At 46.2% G+C, this 17,791-nt stretch overlaps 1 protein-coding gene across 2 annotated transcripts; it reads right to left on the minus strand.

The window, feature by feature from the left end:
* Positions 1-258: 258 nt before the first annotated feature.
* On the minus strand, positions 259-17,514 carry CLCN6 (chloride voltage-gated channel 6). 2 transcript variants are annotated; one of them, XM_032131651.1, is made up of 23 exons: positions 17,412-17,514; positions 16,578-16,637; positions 15,461-15,526; positions 14,875-14,940; positions 14,147-14,213; positions 13,647-13,753; positions 13,288-13,414; positions 12,650-12,717; positions 12,495-12,553; positions 11,710-11,842; positions 11,194-11,307; positions 10,768-10,934; positions 9,765-9,891; positions 9,277-9,403; positions 8,793-8,946; positions 8,539-8,698; positions 8,288-8,394; positions 7,502-7,688; positions 6,946-7,103; positions 5,996-6,152; positions 5,204-5,311; positions 4,673-4,798; positions 259-3,370 (listed from the first exon to the last, which is right to left on the minus strand). In XM_032131651.1, exons 1-23 carry the CDS (start codon positions 17,478-17,480, stop codon positions 3,290-3,292), a joined length of 2,595 nt encoding a protein of 864 aa, XP_031987542.1. In that variant the 5' UTR covers positions 17,481-17,514; the 3' UTR covers positions 259-3,289. The 2 variants fall into 2 exon arrangements, with proteins under 2 accessions (XP_031987542.1, XP_031987543.1); XM_032131652.1 differs by lacking the exon at positions 17,412-17,514 and adding an exon at positions 16,850-17,271.
* Positions 17,515-17,791: the final 277 nt, after the last annotated feature.

Here is a 17,791-nt window from a genome sequence, read left to right on the forward strand (position 1 = left end):
ACTTACTGGGAGGAAGGTGAGTTCTCAGGTAAGAAAAGCAGCACAATGTGCACAATTTAGCTACCTATCAAACATGGCAATTCTCTCCTTTGAAACAGCTCTTGTGAGAGAATGTAGAACTACAGTGGTCACAACCTAAAGGATCACAGCCCTTCCCCTCTGCCTAGTCTAAGAGCACCTTCTGCACAAACTGTTAGATCCAGACAGCTCATAAATAGCAACTACCCAACTACCTCAAATCATGCTCTTGGATGTTGCCATGTTCTACTAGTTTTATTTTCATAAAGGGCAAAAACAAAACAATACTAGAAACATCAAAAGGGCAAAAATAAAATACTACTAGAAACATCAAAAAGTCTTGAAAGTGCTGAAGGAGACACACAAACATTTTACTCTCAGACATGTTACAGTTACATGAATACTTCCCAAGTGCCATAGTTCAAACAAAAATATATTCGTACAAATTAAAAAAAAAATACAATTTATATACACACACCATGGAATTAGCTTACATCACTTCATAACAAAAAACAGTGCAAAAAAAAAAAATGGAAAGGTGAGTTGCTACCATTGGAATGGCTCACAATAATTAATAATTCAAAATGGCATAATTAACACTGCACAGGAAACCATGAGGCAAGGAAGAAGGTTCCAGACTAACCCCCTAACCTTGCCATCAGAACTAATCCAGTTCTGGATTATTTTTCCCTTAGTGGTGCTCTGTTAAAATGTTACAGGCACCTAGGTTAGAGTGAGTCTCTTGGTAAATCACTAAGCAACTAGAGCCAGGGTAGAAGCAGTAAGTGTGCTTTAAGAAGGGAATTAAGTAACTAAAGTGTGAAAACAAGACTGATTCAACACAAGTACCTTGGCATCAGTCCTCATCAGAAGGGAAATGCTGCATCTTCAAATGTCAGGTGAACTTGTAATACCTTTTCTGCAGTCTACAGAACAGTAACTGCATGCTGAGATTTCCCTTTAAAGCAGCTGACAGGGTCACCCACCATCCTCATTGAAAACTTCTTTACTGAAAGAATGGAAGGGTGTGTTCTCTAGCTGAAACACTTGAATAAGATGCCGAGGCAGAGCAGCCAGTGCTGCCAACAGGTTGAAGGCAAGGTGCCTTCTCATGGGGAAGCATCTGGTGCTCAGAAAAACCTTGACGAGATTCTCCAGCCGAACTTGTCTGGATTTCCCAACTCCAGCCTCAGCAGCAATGACAAAGACATCCTGCAGCAAAATATCCTGCTGTTTGTGTACAGAAATAAAACAGGACCAGCTCAAGGCAAACGACCTAAGGAGCCCTATTCATGTGCAGGAACAGAGGGAACCTTCCCTTCCATACACACTCAACATGAGCAGGAGGAAAAACATTTGTCATGGAGAGACACAGGACATTCTTGACAGGTGCTCTAACAGTACAGGATTGCCAATTCCACATTTGAGTGATCTGAAATCCCACAAAACCAGGATTCCTGTGATTTGTAACTACCCAGGAGCACAAATCCTTTGAATGAAAGGTAGCCTAACATAAGCATATTTCAAACTTAAGAGTCCAGCTTCAGGGAGTGCAAAAGGGTGCTGCAAGTTTCTTGGGATAGCTCAGAGCTCAGGGAGCACAGGCATTTTAGACATCACCTGCAGAGACTATCCAGACAGAACAAACATCCTTTCTCTACTTACAGGGAAAGAACTCGCCAATCAAGAGTAGTAGCTGATGCCAACTCCTATGTTTTAAGGAAATACAGCAAATCAACAAAGTCTGCCTTCCTTCTGCCCCAGCTCCCACCTAGCTAGCTCCTTATGGCAGACAACAGGTTAACTGGAGGGCTCAGAGGCTGTATAGAAGCTTTTCTGGAATACATTCCCCATGTAACTTGGCCCAGTCTCTTGGCTGAGAGAATGCTCTGTGCTTTATCAAGCCAATCAGTTCTGCAGTCCCTGAGGCACAGCACTGGCTTCCCACTGAGGGTTATCTGCACAGAGAACTCAGGAGGGCAGGTGCCTGCTGGAACAATACAGGTGCTGGCCAGGATGGTACCTGCTAAAGCACTGAACTGGCTGCAACTGGCTCCTAAGTGCTGATTTTACCCTCACAGATTGTTGCAGTTGCAAACATTATCCCAAGCATTTTTAGAGCACAGACAGCCCCACTTATCACCTGCAGCAGATCCTACCTAAGTTACCAGCACCAAGTATCCCTCCTTATGGCAGCCTGAAACTACAGCAGCTCCTCTCATGACACAGAGATAATTCAACCAAGTCCAAAGACCCTCAGTTCTATTTGCCTCCAGAAAGCACTGGAGGTTCCCTGGTCTCTGACTCCAGCTGGAAAGGTGCCCCAGGCTCTCACTGTTTGAGCAGTGCAAGGACAAAGTGCCTACAAATGCCAAGAAATGCAGGAATGTCAAAGTGGAGTGCCACCAAGCACCTTAGAAGAGTCTCTTACAGGGAGATAATAGCAACAGCTAATAGGAAAGAGATCTCCCTTCTCTGAGATGCTTTGCAAACATATTTATAAACATATATAAATATATTCATAAACCCAAACAGTAACTGAAATGTAACCATTTTGAACTCCAAATCTGCTGAGCTGCTCTCAAAAGTCATCTGCTGTCAAAAACATCACAGCAGAAACATTTCCTCATGGAAGAAGGAAAGAAATTAAGAACAAATGAAGACAGTGAAAAAACACAGGCAAAGGGGAACACTTGCAAAGAGCGGTATATTTCCAAAATGCTGGATTTTTTAATACTGCTTTTGCAAAAAACCATCCTCCAGAGCAGCTATTTGGTCTCTGCAAACTTCAGTATCTCCTCTCAGCTGTGACAGCAACCCCCTTCTCACAAAAATAAGGCAACAGTTGCAGAAACAAGGGAGGAAGAGGAAAAGGCAGTCATACAGGAGGAAGGGAAAGATGCTGCAGTTCTTTGCCCAGGACATAGTGGCAATGGTTCTTTTTTCCAACTCTTAAGAAAACCCCAAAACAAAACGGCAGAACACACAGTGTTAGGACAACATCTGATGGAAAGAGATAACTGGGGGACAGGGGAAGAAAACACCTGGATCAAGAGTTGTCAAACCAAGTGCCGGAGGCCAATCAACAGCTCTGGGCTCAGGCAGCTCCTCTAATTCTCTGGCTAGCAAGATGTTTTCCAGTTCCCCAGGCTTGATATGCATGTGAGAAGCCAAACGGCAAGTCTTGGGCCTTGTGGGGTCCAAGCAGAATGCGAGCGTGTGTGCAGGCTTGGAGGAGGGAGGAAGCCACACTGACAGTGGGGCAGGGGCATCAAATGGTCTGATAGTGTTGTCTCAGTCTTGCCTGCAGGAATTCATGGGTCAGGTTGTGCCGAGTGATTATCCCAACAACCTTAAACAGGAAGAAAAGAGGAAGAAAAGATACAAGTCGGTATCAGAGATGAGCCACTAAGAGACATCCACAACAGAGTGGTCATTCTTTTCAACACCCCAAAAGGAGGAAACCTGAAAGCAGTTCTTGGCCAGTGCTGAGTTAGAGTGGATTCAAGTTCAAACAACATCCCTCCCTCTCCCAACACTTACTCTCCAGGCAAGAATGCTGATTTAACTACCCGAACAAACAGTTCAACCATTGCTGTGGTGGAACCAGCAGGACCCCCTGCCTAGGAAGAGAAATCCTTTCTGTGTCAGATGGCATAAGGATGTAACTAAATCCTTCGGGAAGTGAAAACTGCAATTAGAAATAACAAAGCTGTCTTTTATGGCTTCATTCAAGACATTTCTGGTATTCCACAGGGCATGACTTCAGATAGCTCCTATCAGATACATTCAAGGAAGCTCTATAGGCCAAAACAGAGAAATGGTCAAGACTAGCTAAGAGGTGACTGCACACTGGCAGGTGACAAAAGGGACTCTCTCCCAGCCTGCTGTCCACATTTCAGCTCATGAAACACCTCACTGATTTTACATACTGAAAGAGTTTAGAACTAGGCTGTTCTCTAGTACTGCAAGAGCATCTTGTACTAAAATGGAACAAGCCAACATCTCTTGTTTGCAACTCACAGGCTCTGCAGAGTAACTACGGGGAACCCCAAGGCAGAAAAAGCAGTGCTGCCTCACACAGACCCGGTCAGGCTTAAAGGAAACAGCTTCTCATTGTGGTTATAGGAAGTTGCTGACATCTACCGACAGTTCCTGAGCATTGTAGATGGCAAAGAGACAAGGACAGTGAGTCAAGCACAAACCATTTAAACAGTCCTTTGTTTTGCTGCTCCTGTGAGTAGGAACAGAATACAATTCTGTTCCTACAGACAAACCTCTTGCCCCAACATATAGGAAATTTTGCTCTTGGCCTTGAATAAAGCTGTGAAAGGAAAGGTAAATTAGTGGCCTCTGATGAGCTCAAGGCCTCTCAATAGATACAAGAATGGGACAGTTCTACAGGCTGCACACCTGAAACAGGAGAGATGCACATCCTGCTCTTTGCAGGTAAAGGGGAAGCAGGCTGGGACACAAAAGATGGCAACAAAGTCACAGTAATCAACAAGCCTTCAGGGCCCTAAAAAGATCACATTCTGATCTCTGTAAAGCATTTCTGTTTGATGTTAGAAGAGATCCTAATTGTATCAAAGATGGAAAATGTTGCACAAACACTGTGGCCTCCTTGCTCAGCTAAGAAAAGACAAGGACTCACCTCTCCAACTGCATTTACAACTGGTAAATGCCTGAGTCCCATTGTCCTGAACAGGTTGAAGACTTGTGACACATGAGTATTTGGAGAGACAGTAAAGGGTGATGGGTTCATGTATGGGGTGACATCCTAAGAAAGAAAAACAATCATGTTATTTACAAGAGGCATTTTCACTGTCTCTAGGAATCACCAACCAGCAATTCTTACAAGTCCTCCATGGCACTGATGCCTGGACAGGGTATTTGACTGGGATAATCTTCTATTTCTGCACAAATATGACATTATTTTCATTTGGTTTGTTGGGAAGTTGAACTGGACAGGCAACACCTTATTCTAGAAGTAAAGCAACAATAGACATTGTTACCTCATAGCAGGGGATTTCCACATGCAGAGAAGGCCGAGTGTTTGAGGAGCACAGGATGCTGGTCACTGCACCAAAGGGTGTATTAAGCATGCTCTCAATGTTTTTTAAAGGCTTTGGACAATCGTGAATATGTATCAGGAGACACTGTCACACTGCAGTGCATATCTTACCACTATCATACGAGGGTTCAGCAGTGTGAGGTCCAGATCATGGATATCTGGATAGCGGGGATAATCCTCTGACATCTCTGCATGGGACAGACGGGGCTGACTTGCACTCTGCAATTAAAACAAATCCCACTGAACCCATGTGTCACCATTCCGGACAACACAGGGGCTGCAAGCAGCACAGGAAACCATGCCCTGCAATTGCTTCCCCAGATCTCCTTCTCCCACACCCACACATCCACCTTCTGCAGAGGTGCTGTTACCCAAACCTATGCAGGCCTTTAGCTGACACAGAATGGACCTGCTCCCCAACTTCTGACTAATCTACACTTGACATTGGAGGGCAGCAGGAAATCAGCCTTATAGGAGCTGGGCCTCAGATACTCTCACTGATCTCAGTGACACAGCTGACGTTGTTCTTGTGAGACCTCAACACACAGCAGTAGAACACACAGTATATACAGCTGGGTGCTCTATTTGCATTTAATATCTGCCCTCTATTCTCCAGTTCTGACAGGATGACATCGTTATGCAACGAACAGGTCTGCTGGATGACTTTGTAAACAGTGGCTGTCCTTTTCCTGGGGATACTTGAACAGAAATTCAACTTTCTTTACTCTAAGAGCTGCAAGGGAGAATTCACATTACCTGTCTGCAACTTTTAAAACACACATGCATTCCTTAAAGTGTAAAAATAGGTAAATTCTTTTTGACAGCCCATGAATATTGTTCCCAACCTCCTCAGCTGAGGAGGCAGGGATGTCTATGCTGCAATTCCTGAACCGGAAGACTCACCGACTGGCTCTCGGAGTAGCAAACCCCCCGGTCAAGAAGGGTGACCAGCTGTGAGCGCAAGATCAAGCCATGGAAGGTCAAGGGTCTGAAGCGTTCCTCCATGGTCCACTCCTCACTGGGAGACTGGTCAGGGTACAGGTTGGGGTAAGGAGTGTATCTGTGATGGATTTAACACCATGTGTTACAAGCTTCACATACCCCAACTCCCAAAAGAGCAGCTATTTCAGCTCTTTGCAACCTTCTCCTGAACATTTCAGGGGCTCTTGCTAGGGACAAGCAAGTCTTCACAAAACAAAATAGGAGAAAGGTGTCAAGAGCCATTATGTGGTCAGAGCAGCAGAATAGGACAGTCTCCTAACTCAATTTCAAATCACTTGCTATTAAAGCAATTTTCAGTGCCAAATTATTCAGATTCTAATAAATGCTAAAGCACCTGGCAAAATGTCAGGGTCAGGATGCCACTCATGAAAGTCACAATCACTAACTTAGAAAATGATTCACTAGACTGGCCTTCTGCTTGGAAGCAACAGCAACGCAAGCCTGGTGACTCAGGCCATTTACCAGAAAGGTGGGATCAGTATCGTGGCACCAGGTCATTACCTAGGATAAGTGAGCTTTCCAGATCACTCATATTTTTGCAGACAAGAGGACATCGATTTCTGCAGAGATCTTCCCAGGTACTCCATCCTCTCCAGGAAATATATTTGTGTAGGTGTTTGAAGGAAATTTAAGAGGTTGGACATAATCAACCCACTTGCCTGGGACTCTGTCACAGGTGTGAGCCAGAGCACTGGCTCCTGACACCTGACAAATCACTTCTAGAACATGGACACCAGCACTGTTTCTGCTGACATATGGAATGACAGAACCTGTATGAAGCATTCTCTATAACACATCTCAACACACGGAAAAACCCTGTTTCCATATGTTTGTGCCTACCAGGATCTCACCTTCTCTCCAGCATTTGTTGCAGCAGATCCTCCTTTTCAGGAGGCTCCTCTGTGGCTATGTGCTCATCACACATGTTACGCAGCTCACTCGAAGGGTAGGATTTCATGGACTGGCTACGCTTGCGCTGCTCTCCAGCTCGGGTGAGGATGCTGGATTTCTGGATACAACGATTTTCAGATACTCACTAAGCAAGTCAACAGTTATCCAAGAGTGACTATGAAATACTTGATCATAGCTTTGTGCCACCACGTAACATGTTCATTAGCCACTGCTGCTGCAGGACTTCTAAGAATAGCCAATAGGACTGCAATATAGTAACAAATCCAAACTTTTCCATGTCTATCCTAAAGATTACTTTGTCCTCTTAACTTTTGCCTCCAGGAATACAGCCCGCTCTGCATGGAATGAAATGGAGTTCTTAAAAATTTTGTATTGCAGTAGGTGCTTATCTCTGACCTGAATTCTGCCCAAAAGCCTAAATAACTAAAGCAAGGCCATTTCATATGCAAAACAAAGCTCTCTACTCTTCAACCTATCAAACGAGCAACTCTTTACCTTGAATTTGATGTTGTTACTTATTAGTTGATTGCCTTTCATGAACTCCCTCTCATTGCCCCGATTCTCTGTCACCACAGGGAAGGCATGATGGACAGTTGTGCGCAGGATGCTAACAAGGGACTGAATCCGGGTGTGCGGGTACACGTATGTCAAGTTGGGTTCCATGATGTCACTGGCTCGTAGTCTGAAGAAACAGAAATCCAAGATTGCTGCATGCGTGTCAGTGACAGAAGGCTGGCGATGAACAAACATGGAAACAAACCAGTCCCTAAACAAGATCCTGAAGGAGTCTGCTGCAGTTAAGTTCTGCTAGCTTCTTGCACCTGTGTGCTCACCTTCATTGTGGTATCAGCAGTGATGGCACAATTGATTTTTTTTTTTATAACAGAACATTGTATCAGTGATGCACTAGAGGAAAGGTAGAATGTTCCAACTTAAAATAAAGGAAGTTTTTAAACACTGCTGGGAAGAGACAACAGGTGGGAAGAAGATGACACTCCATAAGAAGCAAAGTCAGATGGAATGTTTCACAGAGTTCTTGATGAACCTCCCAAATCCATCCTGCAGATTTCCATCCATCCACCCCCTCAGAAAGGGCTTCAGCATCTCTTTCCTGCCGCAGGCCTGGTGCACAACTCCTTTCACAGCAGCCCTCACAGTTGCTCCTCAAAGCAACCAGGTTTGTTGGAGATGAAACACCATCCCCCCGCATTAAAGCATTTCTGAGCAAGAACCCCCACCACAAACTCTAACCCACAGCCTGGCTATGAGGAGCATCCTTACTTATCCATTTCCACCCCTGTTTCCCACTCCAGAAGAGGGACTCCTCGCAAGTTCACATGGATGTCATAGATGCCTTTGTTGAAAAAGTCTCCTGTCCACTTGGCTACCTGCATAGCAAAGAGAAGGTCTACTGAGTTGTTGCTCCAAGTACAAGACTCCTTGGCTTATGACAGCCCTGGAGTAACAAAGATTCAGGGCCAGCACATGTTCAAGCAGTCTGCAGAAAGCCAGAGTTAAGGCCCTGCACTCACCATGAGAGTGATCATTATGGGGAGTCCATAGGTGATCTCATTGGTGGACTCAATGAGGATGACAGTCAGGCTGATGGTCATGCGGACCACTCCTCCCAGGAATGCTGCTGCCCCAATCAGAGCAAAGGTTCCTGAGTAGATGTGATCCAGGCCAATGTAACTAGAGCAAACCACAGAGCCTTCAGATTAGAAAAACCTGCCTGAGAGCTCATGGTGCACCTGCAGCACATCCCTCACACACACACTTGATGCACCTTTTGAGGAGGTTGGCGACAAGGCGTCCGAAGGCAGCCCCACAAAGCAGTGATGGTACAAACAGACCACTGGGCACAGAAATCCCATATGTCCAGCAGGAGAGTAAGAAATAGAGAAGGAAGAACAGGGACAGGGTGACTGGGCTGAAAGTACCTGTAACACAAGAAGAATCATGACTAAAGGGGCACAGATCTTTCCAAGATAGAGTATTGCACCATCCACCCCTCAGCTCACAGCAGGCTCATCTCCCAACAGCTACCAAATCTCCCAGTCCAAACATACATGCAGACAATGAGTAAGTGAAAAGAGAGGAAAAGCAGGCCTTCCCATCAAGGAGACTTTCACCAGTTGTACTAGCAGTCCTCCAGAGCCATGAAGGCCTGAAGAAGCTCCTAGCCTTGTGGTGCTTATGACAAGGCTGTTCCAGGTAAGATGAAGCTCTGAAGCTTAAGCATGGGATGAGGCAGTCTCCTAACTACTCACCATCCTGGTGGAAGAGCTGCAGGATAGCTGACTCCTGAGGGTTGAAGAAGAGTGTGGCCATGTCATTGTACGTTTCATTTGGGCAAAAAAAGGTTTTGATGCTTGAATTTACATCCTCTGATATATCCTAATGCAGGACACAAAAGACATAAAGGGTTAAACTTGACTGTCTCCTACATTAGCCTTTGGGCAGAATGGGAATAACACTTCTGTTACAGTTAGCCACCCTTTGGGAAGTTCAGACCAAACATCAATAGCAGAGATAGGGCCTACAACATCAATGGGCTCCTTGACTCAGAGCCCGAGTTGCTTTGTACAAAAGCACAATGTAGCTTTCATTATTAACCCAAGCTCCTGCAACCCTCCACAGGCTCTCACTGCAGTTCTGTTATGTACTGCACACTGTCAAAAGCTCATTACATGCCTGTGCTACTCTGCAGGGTGAACAATATGACAGAGAATATAATCTTCACATAAGAATCCCTCACCTGCAGGCTCAGGGTGTCATTGCCACTGTGCCTGCTGGAAGACATCTGCCGGCATTCCCCCAGAACCATGGAGGCTAAAAAGACCACGACGGTGGTGGTTAATGACACAAGCAAGCTCTCCAAGACTCTGAAAGACACAACAGAAACCATACACTGATGCCACACTCAGCAATGTAACCTAGTCCCAGCTCTGCACATGACTTTGATAAGGCTGCGAGAAGCAGCAGTCACCATAGCTTAGCATCAGAACAAGGGATGCTGCAAATCAAGTTGAATTATGACTTGGTTCCCAGGGATTGCCTTAGCTCCCCTTTTTAATTGCTTGCCCCAAAAAGAAGCTACTTCTGGCCAGAGAACACATAGCAGTCACACATGAAAAGCCCCAGGGTTCAGTAAGGAGGCTGTTCACATGGAAGCAATGTTCTGTACATCCTTACAGGGAAAAAGGGTAGATAGGACTGGGCAGGGTGATGTACAGTCTCTCAATCTCTTTTCTAACTGCTGAAATACACTTCTTTTGCTTTTTAAACCTGGGTTTTGTGTTTAGGAGCTGTCTAGAGCAAACAAACAGCTACTTTCAGAATAACACAGCAGTTCCCTCCCTAAATAGCACAGATATTGTGGATTTAATAAACCAACACAAATTAAAAAAAAAAAAAAGCGAGATCAGTTATTCCTTCCACATCAGTTTGGACAAGGACACAAAAAAATCCTGCATGGAGACAAAGCTCGGCTTTGTTCAGCCTTTATGATAAAGAGCTCCCTTCACTGCCCTTACAAGAGGGATTACAATTTTCTCTGTCTCTCTGAGTCATCAAGAAATTACAGGGACTGTAACATTTGGTTTCTGGTGTTCACTTTTTAGTTCTGTGGAGGCTTCATTTTGTGATTTTCTAAATACCCAGTCTGGGATTTCCTCCAATCCTGCTCACTGGGTCTTCTAGGCTGATGCTTTTGCTTTGGGAGCAGAGATCCCTGCACAAACTCAAGAGAGCACATATACCTGACCAGCTTTGGCTTGGGATGCACATTGCGCATGCGGTACTTGGCAAGTCTCTTGTTCAGGCAGTTAAAGGTGGCTCCAAGAAGGCCTCCTACAATCCCCATCAGAATGAAGAAGCCCAAGTCCACAGCTGTCCAGAGGTGGCATTTCTTATCAGATTCAGAGCACTGTACAGAAAAGTGTAAAAAAAAGGCATTACAGTAGGTGCTGCAATTTCCTACCAACACTTCTGTCTCCACAGCTGGAGATTTAGAGCAGCTAAGACCAAAGAGGAACAATTCTGTCAGAGGATATCAGTGTATTGCAGCTAAGTACCAAGTGCCTTCCACTGAAATACAAGCACGTCAAAAGAAACCTCCAAACTAACAGACAGAAACACAGGACTAACAAGAGATTGGAGAGTGCGGAAATAACAATAAATCTTACCTTAAACTCCCCAAAGTTCAGTAGCCCAGGGAGCTGGAAAGACCCCCAGCTTCCAAACTGAATCCCAGAGCGGAAAAAATTTAGGGTGAAGGTGGCAGCCATGGAACAGAAAAGCTGTGGAAGTAGGACAAAAAAAAAAAAAAAAAAAGGAGGGGAAGCAAAGGTTCCCAAAATTAAGATTGGCACAGTCAGTTCTTCCTTGAGACTTATGCCTGGGAAAAGGAACTGACTGGGGAAGGGATCAGACTGCAGAGAGCCCAAGCACAAAAGCCCTCTCTCCCAGGTACACTGAATCTGCTGCCTAAAGCTGTCCCACAGCTCCAGATAATACCAGGCTCATCTCTGCCCTTGATCTCTAGTAGTTCTGGAGAACTGATAGAGCAGGCAACCTCCCTCCTGCCAAGAGAGCTCAGGAAGAGATACGATAATCTGAACACCCTCAATGGACAAGCTCTCCCAAGGGGAGCCCTCGTCTCAAGGAAGAAACACACATGAAGAGTCAGAGTCATCACTCACCACTTTCCATGTAAGTCCCTGGTTCCAGAAGGAGGAACCTTCTTCCAAACTAAAAAGAGTGCCTCCAATTGGGGCTCCAAAGGCAGCTGCAACCCCTGCAGCTGCTCCGGCAGATACAAAATCCCTTTTATCCCTGAAATGAAGAGAAAAACAATCTCAGTTTAGCAAATTAGAGCTCTGGAGATGCTTAGGTTCTGAAAAGTAAGAGATCATCCCCATGTATGGATATATTCCAGGGATTCAGGAGTGAGAGCTGGGCGCAAAGCTGGCCATGGCAGACACCACCATTTGTTCATTAAGCTGCAGCATTGTGATCTTTCTGTAGGGCACGAACACAGATCAAAATTCTGGTAGCCCACAACTGCCCAGTGTGTGAGGAACCATCCCAAACCACGGACTCCAACATCACTTGAAAGAATTACAGAGAGGAAAAGGCAAGAATTTGTTCACATTCAGGTGACCTAGCCTTCTCTGTAGTATATCCTAATCATAACGGGTGAGTAACTGAGCTTGTTCCCAACAGTGAAGCCATTCAACCATCCACATTAAAGGTTTGAATGGGTAGAGATCTGCTGAGCAGCACAAGAGAACATCTATGAACATGGAGACCAGAGGAGCTTGGAAGAGTGACATCCTGGTGCTGTCTTGCTGCAGAATGAAACTGCAGGACTCTAGAAAGAAACTGATAGAACAACTGACTGGTGCACCCCAGCCCACCACCATTCTCGCAAGGAAGTCTGCTCACTTATCCTCCTCTCCCCTCCTTCACATCCTGGGTACAGTACCTGTCACTGCGGAAATAGGGAAAGTTAAATTGGATCTTCCTCAAAGAGATGCTCTGGAACTACAAACAAAGTAAAGATTTAGAAACATAGGAGATAGAAACTTACTCTTACAAAACAGTGCCATGACCAGGACAGTGACTCAGGCCAGCACTAACCTGTGGCAAGCCCGCACCCACGACAGCACCGCTGTGAATCATTGGACCCTCCTTCCCAACAAAAAGACCTGGAAAAACAGGGCTCATGAGGCAACGCACTTTCCCCACTGCCACCCTCCCTTGCTGACAATGCCAGAAGAGATCAGCTCACCACTCCCATGCCATGGCACAGCTCTCTGTGCCAAGCCTGTAGCTCCTCACAGGGAGGTGCCGACACCCTCCTCCCTCAACAACCCCAAATGTTTGTGAAGACTTGCACAGATTTTGCACTCCAAGTGGGTGGAATAATTGAAAAACAACTGTTACAAGGACTCTGAACTCTCCAGGTTATTCTGCCCTGCTGCCTTCGGGCTCCTGACAATGTGTCCTGGAACATTCTCAGGTCTCTCTCTTGTGCCACAAAGAGTCACATCTGACTAGTCCACTCAGAAAACCACCTTTTTCCCTGATAGCCCTGATCCTTCTGTATATTCTCTACTCTATAAATGCACTCAAGGCTCATGACTCTGCTCCAAACCACCAAAATTATTCTACTGGAAAGACAGGGCCTTCTGTGCCCTATGTAAGCAGAGACAGCATTTTTTCCCCTTCAGTGACTCCTTCCCCCAGAAAGATCAACACGCCAGAGCCCTCCTTACCTCCTGCCACACTGAAGAGCACTCCCATAGCTTTGCACACCACTGTCCGCAGTCGCACAACGCCTGGAACCTTCACCCCATTGAGGTAGCACTTAATTTCAGGAATTCCTGACCCAGCTGCTACAGGCTGCAGAAAAGCAACACTGACACTATGGTGCACTAATTTCATACCTGACCAACAACATCTCATCAGAAAGCAAGGGACCAAGAGACCCTGCTTAGCTAAATCAAACAGCACTGTGAAGCTAGTATGATGGTTTTGGGGCAGAAAGTGCTTCTAGCAAGGGTATTTCATATCAAGGACCTGTGTGAGAGGAAAGGAAGGTTGTGTAAGAAGCAGCAATGGACCAAAGTCTTACTTGGATCAGGACCAGAAGACTGGCAAGAAAAACAAAGGTCAGGTTGAACCCCAGCAGCTCCAGCAAGGACAGCGCAAGGCAGCCTTTCTCAGTGCATTCTTCCACCGCTGTAGGGATGGTCAAGGAAAACAACGTTCCCCACACCAAGACACAATCACTTGGTAATACCTGGGCCTCTGACTGGCATCAAGAGCCAAGCCTGTGCTTCCTAATCCAGCCAGAGCACCTAACAACTGTCAGGAAGCCAGACTTCCTTTTCAAAGCTCAACACTGAATTATGAGGAAGGGAAACCACTAAATTTTCAGTCTCTGCTTATGTACCTGATACTGGAAACATTTCTTGGTTTCAAGGGCTGAATCACATAAGCAAGTTGCAAACTCGCTTAATCATGAACAATATGACCAAAGGCAGAAGTGTGAGAGTCAGCTGTTCTTAGCAAAACATGGGAACAGAATGGAAAAGGTCACTTGAGTCTAACAAGGCCCAAGGTAAAAGATACAGCTTTGTACCACCCGAAACTTGAGCTGGGTAAAGAGCCGCACAAAGAAATCCACAAAGAGGCCCACCTGGGAAAAAGAAGACAGAATTGCCATCAGAAATTACTACATATAAATAATAAAGACCACCCTCTAGTTAGTCCTACCAGAAATATGTACACAGGGGAGAACAGAAGATGAAGAAGACATCTTCATTTGCTTATTCAGAGCAAAGCAGCTTTGGAAACGCTGATTTCTTCCCTCTCTCTCCCCAGGACAGATCCATCCTAGAATTATTCCTGAAGAGATGCATTTCTGCATCTGATCAGTACCCATTAAAGTACTAATCTGGAGGCATTTTTAACACCCTCAACATACTTAAGGGTACCAGAAGAAAACTGGTGTTTAATTGAGGCATAGTCAGCTCAGCTAATTTTCACAGTTCAGCCATAAACTGGCATCTTTTCTTATTAAGTCTTTGCTTTGGACAAGTTTTCCCGCATGCAAAACTAAAATATTTGCCAGACTACCTTACAAAGAAAACACAGTAAATTCTGAAAGAAAAAAAAGGCTCCCTGAAAAACAGTCTATAACAACACGCTGTAATTCCCAAAAGACAACTCCAGCTACTAAGCTCTCATCATCTTGAAAGAGAATGTTTCCTCTTCTTTACTCCTTAGCCATTGACTTCTAGATTATTCCTGCTTAGTCTCCTGAATTTTCCTCATTCCCCAAACAGCATGACCCTTACCAGTCCTGTGCAGACTCCAATAGCAAAAACCAGCATCCATTTCACTGCTTCATATTTCTGGGCTTTCTGTTTAGAAAGAGGATTAAAAAAAAAAAAGTAAAATAAAAGCAACACAGAAACAGGGATTTTCTGGAAGGTGGCTTTAGGCTCCACAGCTCAATTACAGCCAGAGGGATAAATCAACAGAAGGTGGTGACAACAGCAAACTGAAAATAGGAAACTGAAAGACTGAGCATCTTGCTCACTATAAACCTGAGGATCACAGAAGATGCTGGGAGCTATAATCTCCACCTTTTTTTTTTTTTTTTTGTAATAGAGAAACCAGGAGAACACACAGAACTTTCGTCATAAAGAAGAAAAAACCCATAAAGCTTCCTGCAGTGGAGCATATTTAGAATCACAGAATTAGAATCTGGGTTGGAAGGGACCTTAAAGCTCATCTCATTCCACCCCCCTGCCATGGACAGGAACATCTTCTCCTTCCAGGCTGGTCAAAGCCACATCCAAAAAGGCTTTGAACACTTTCAATCCACAGTTTTTCTGGACAATTTCCACCATTTTAGCTAATGAACGAACAAGGTCCTACCTTGTTGTCCATGCTCTCCAAAATTTCCAAGTATGGGTCATTGATACAGCGATCATAATCCAAGCTCTGAAATGCCAAAAGGTCAATTTAGGAGAATCAGCCGCAACAGGTTGTGAAAAAAAATTATGTCTAGAAGACCTTGTTGAAGACTACAGAAGTCATTACTACCCCCCAGTAAATTTTGCAAACAACAGTAGGAGAAAATACTCCTGGAAACAACTTAATTTAAACATTTCCATCAGTCAGACCCTGAAAATCACAAAGTGAAAGAACGGAACAATTTCACTGCCCAAGCTGAGAGAAACAGTGAAACAAACAGAAGCACAACCGATTTTTATACATCTTTAAAATATTGAAGTCACACTGTACAGTTTTAGACTTCTTTAAGTGTCTCCACTTGGACAGTGCAGGGGATATCACTGGATCTTTATATTCACCCTCTCACTACAACAGGAACACTAGCTAGGAACTCCTCTCCAGATGAACAGCATCAATTCTTCAGTATATCACAGTAGGGAGTTAACAGCAATAGCTTCCCAGTCACACTCACAAAACTCCACTAGTTCTATCCACATCTTCACCTTTTCAAGCCAAGCAGTAACAGGCTGGGCTGGTGACACCCATACTGACAGCAACTGCTCCAAATACTTCAGGGCCACCATATTGAGATGCAAAAAGCAAAAATCTCCTGTAAGCAGGAGAATCTGATATATGGGAAGATCTGCTGTGAGCCAGCATGACAACAGACATCAGAAAGGCAACTGTGACCAAGTAGCCACAGATGATTTCTACAGTCACCAGGAAACAAGGCTACCAGAGCCTGTAAATCTCACACTGAAGAAGTGGAAAAATGCACCAAACTCTGAAAATGAATTTTCTCAACAAGAGTCTGACTTGAGAACAGATATTCAACCTACTAACATGGCTTTATCCCAGAAACATACAAAGATGAGGAACAGTTCTTTGTAAGCACAGCAACTCTTGCTATTTCTGTTGATGCCAAGGCAACCCAATGATCCATTTTGAGTATCAATCTGTTACAAACTCAAACAGATCAAAACCTCTCTGCAGTTCTTTTCACATTAGTATCAGAAGCTGCTATTAGTTAATTCCCCACCTCATAGTCTTTGCGTGGAAGGATCTCATCCTCCTCTTCATGAGTTTCTCCTAGGATCGTCTGCAAAACAAACAAACGCAGGAAAGGAAAACCATGAAGGGAATGAATGCATCTGCAGCTGTTCATGAACACTGCTAGCAAACCCAAAATAACCTAAGTCCTATACCATTGTGGCTTATAAATTGAGAGTGTGGGTTATCAGATCACCACTTACTTTGGGGTAATGCTACAGGGTCTGACCTTACAGCTTGTCCCTCAGCCAGAACACACACCTTCTATATAGGAGCTCCCGACAGCAAAGTCCTAACCCACAACCCGTTTCCATCACAGCAACGGGTTACAGGGGAGCACAGGACAACAATTTTGAAGAGAGCACTCGGCAGTGCTGGAGTTAAAGAGAGCCCCTGCCAGCACCACTCCCCCTTACAGCTGCGAGGGGCAGCGGCTTCAGGGGCTAGGGTACGAGGCCCAGACAAAGAATGCGGGCCGCGGTAGGGACAGCGCGGGGCTCCGGCACTGGCAGTGAAGTGCCAGGCCCAGCAGCAAAACGAGCAGAAACGGGCTATGGCGCCGGGACGAGCATCGGATGAGAGGCTGGGCCAGGAGCCGCTGGCTGAAAACACCGTCCGTGAGGTGCCGACACCGGGCCCTGAGGCGCCGGGCCCAGCGCTACAGCACCGCTCACCGCCCGCCTCAGCCGCCCGCCCTTAGGCGTTCCCCAGAGGCGGGTGGGGCCAGGCCGAGACCCGGGGTGAAGGGGCTCTGCCAACACGCACGAGTCTGGGGGGGACGGGGATCGGGGGCGGCTAGGGGAGCGCGGGGCGGCGGCCGTACCAGCTCCTCCGGGGTGCGGCTCTCCCGGTCGCCGCAGCAGCAGCACAACCCGGCCCCGCACCTCGCCATCTTCCGCCACCGGCCCCGCCCCGCCCCGCCCGCCGCGCGTCACCCCCCGCGCCGGCCCCGCCCTGCATAGCCACGCCCCCACAGCACAGTCCCGCCCCCGTGGCTCGGACTGGCCACGCCCCCGCTCCCGCCCGGGGCCCCCGCGGCCCCGATTGGCCTCGCCTGCACATGGCCACGCTCCCGTAACAGGCCCGACCGCGCCCCTGCCGTGCCGCGCCCCCGTCCCTCTCCCGGCAGCGTTTCCGCAGCCCCGCCTGGCTCCGCCCTGGCCCCGCTCCCGCAGCCCCGCCGGTCCCGCCTCGTCGGCCCGC

The sequence above is a fragment of the Corvus moneduloides genome, chromosome 22 (assembly GCF_009650955.1).
Source record: "Corvus moneduloides isolate bCorMon1 chromosome 22, bCorMon1.pri, whole genome shotgun sequence".
Taxonomy (NCBI): domain Eukaryota; kingdom Metazoa; phylum Chordata; class Aves; order Passeriformes; family Corvidae; genus Corvus; species Corvus moneduloides.

Excerpts from the sequence above, each read along its gene's own strand:
- CLCN6 (XM_032131651.1), bottom strand. The coding sequence starts at position 17,480 with ATGGCGAGGTGCGGGGCCGGGTTGTGCTGCTGCTGCGGCGACCGGGAG. Across the intron at positions 8,947-9,276 it reads GCAGCTCTTCCACCAGGATG|GTACTTTCAGCCCAGTCACC; the intron begins GTGAGTAGTTAG and ends CTTGTGTTACAG. Across the intron at positions 7,104-7,501 it reads GTAACAACATCAAATTCAAG|AAATCCAGCATCCTCACCCG; the intron begins GTAAAGAGTTGC and ends CGTTGTATCCAG.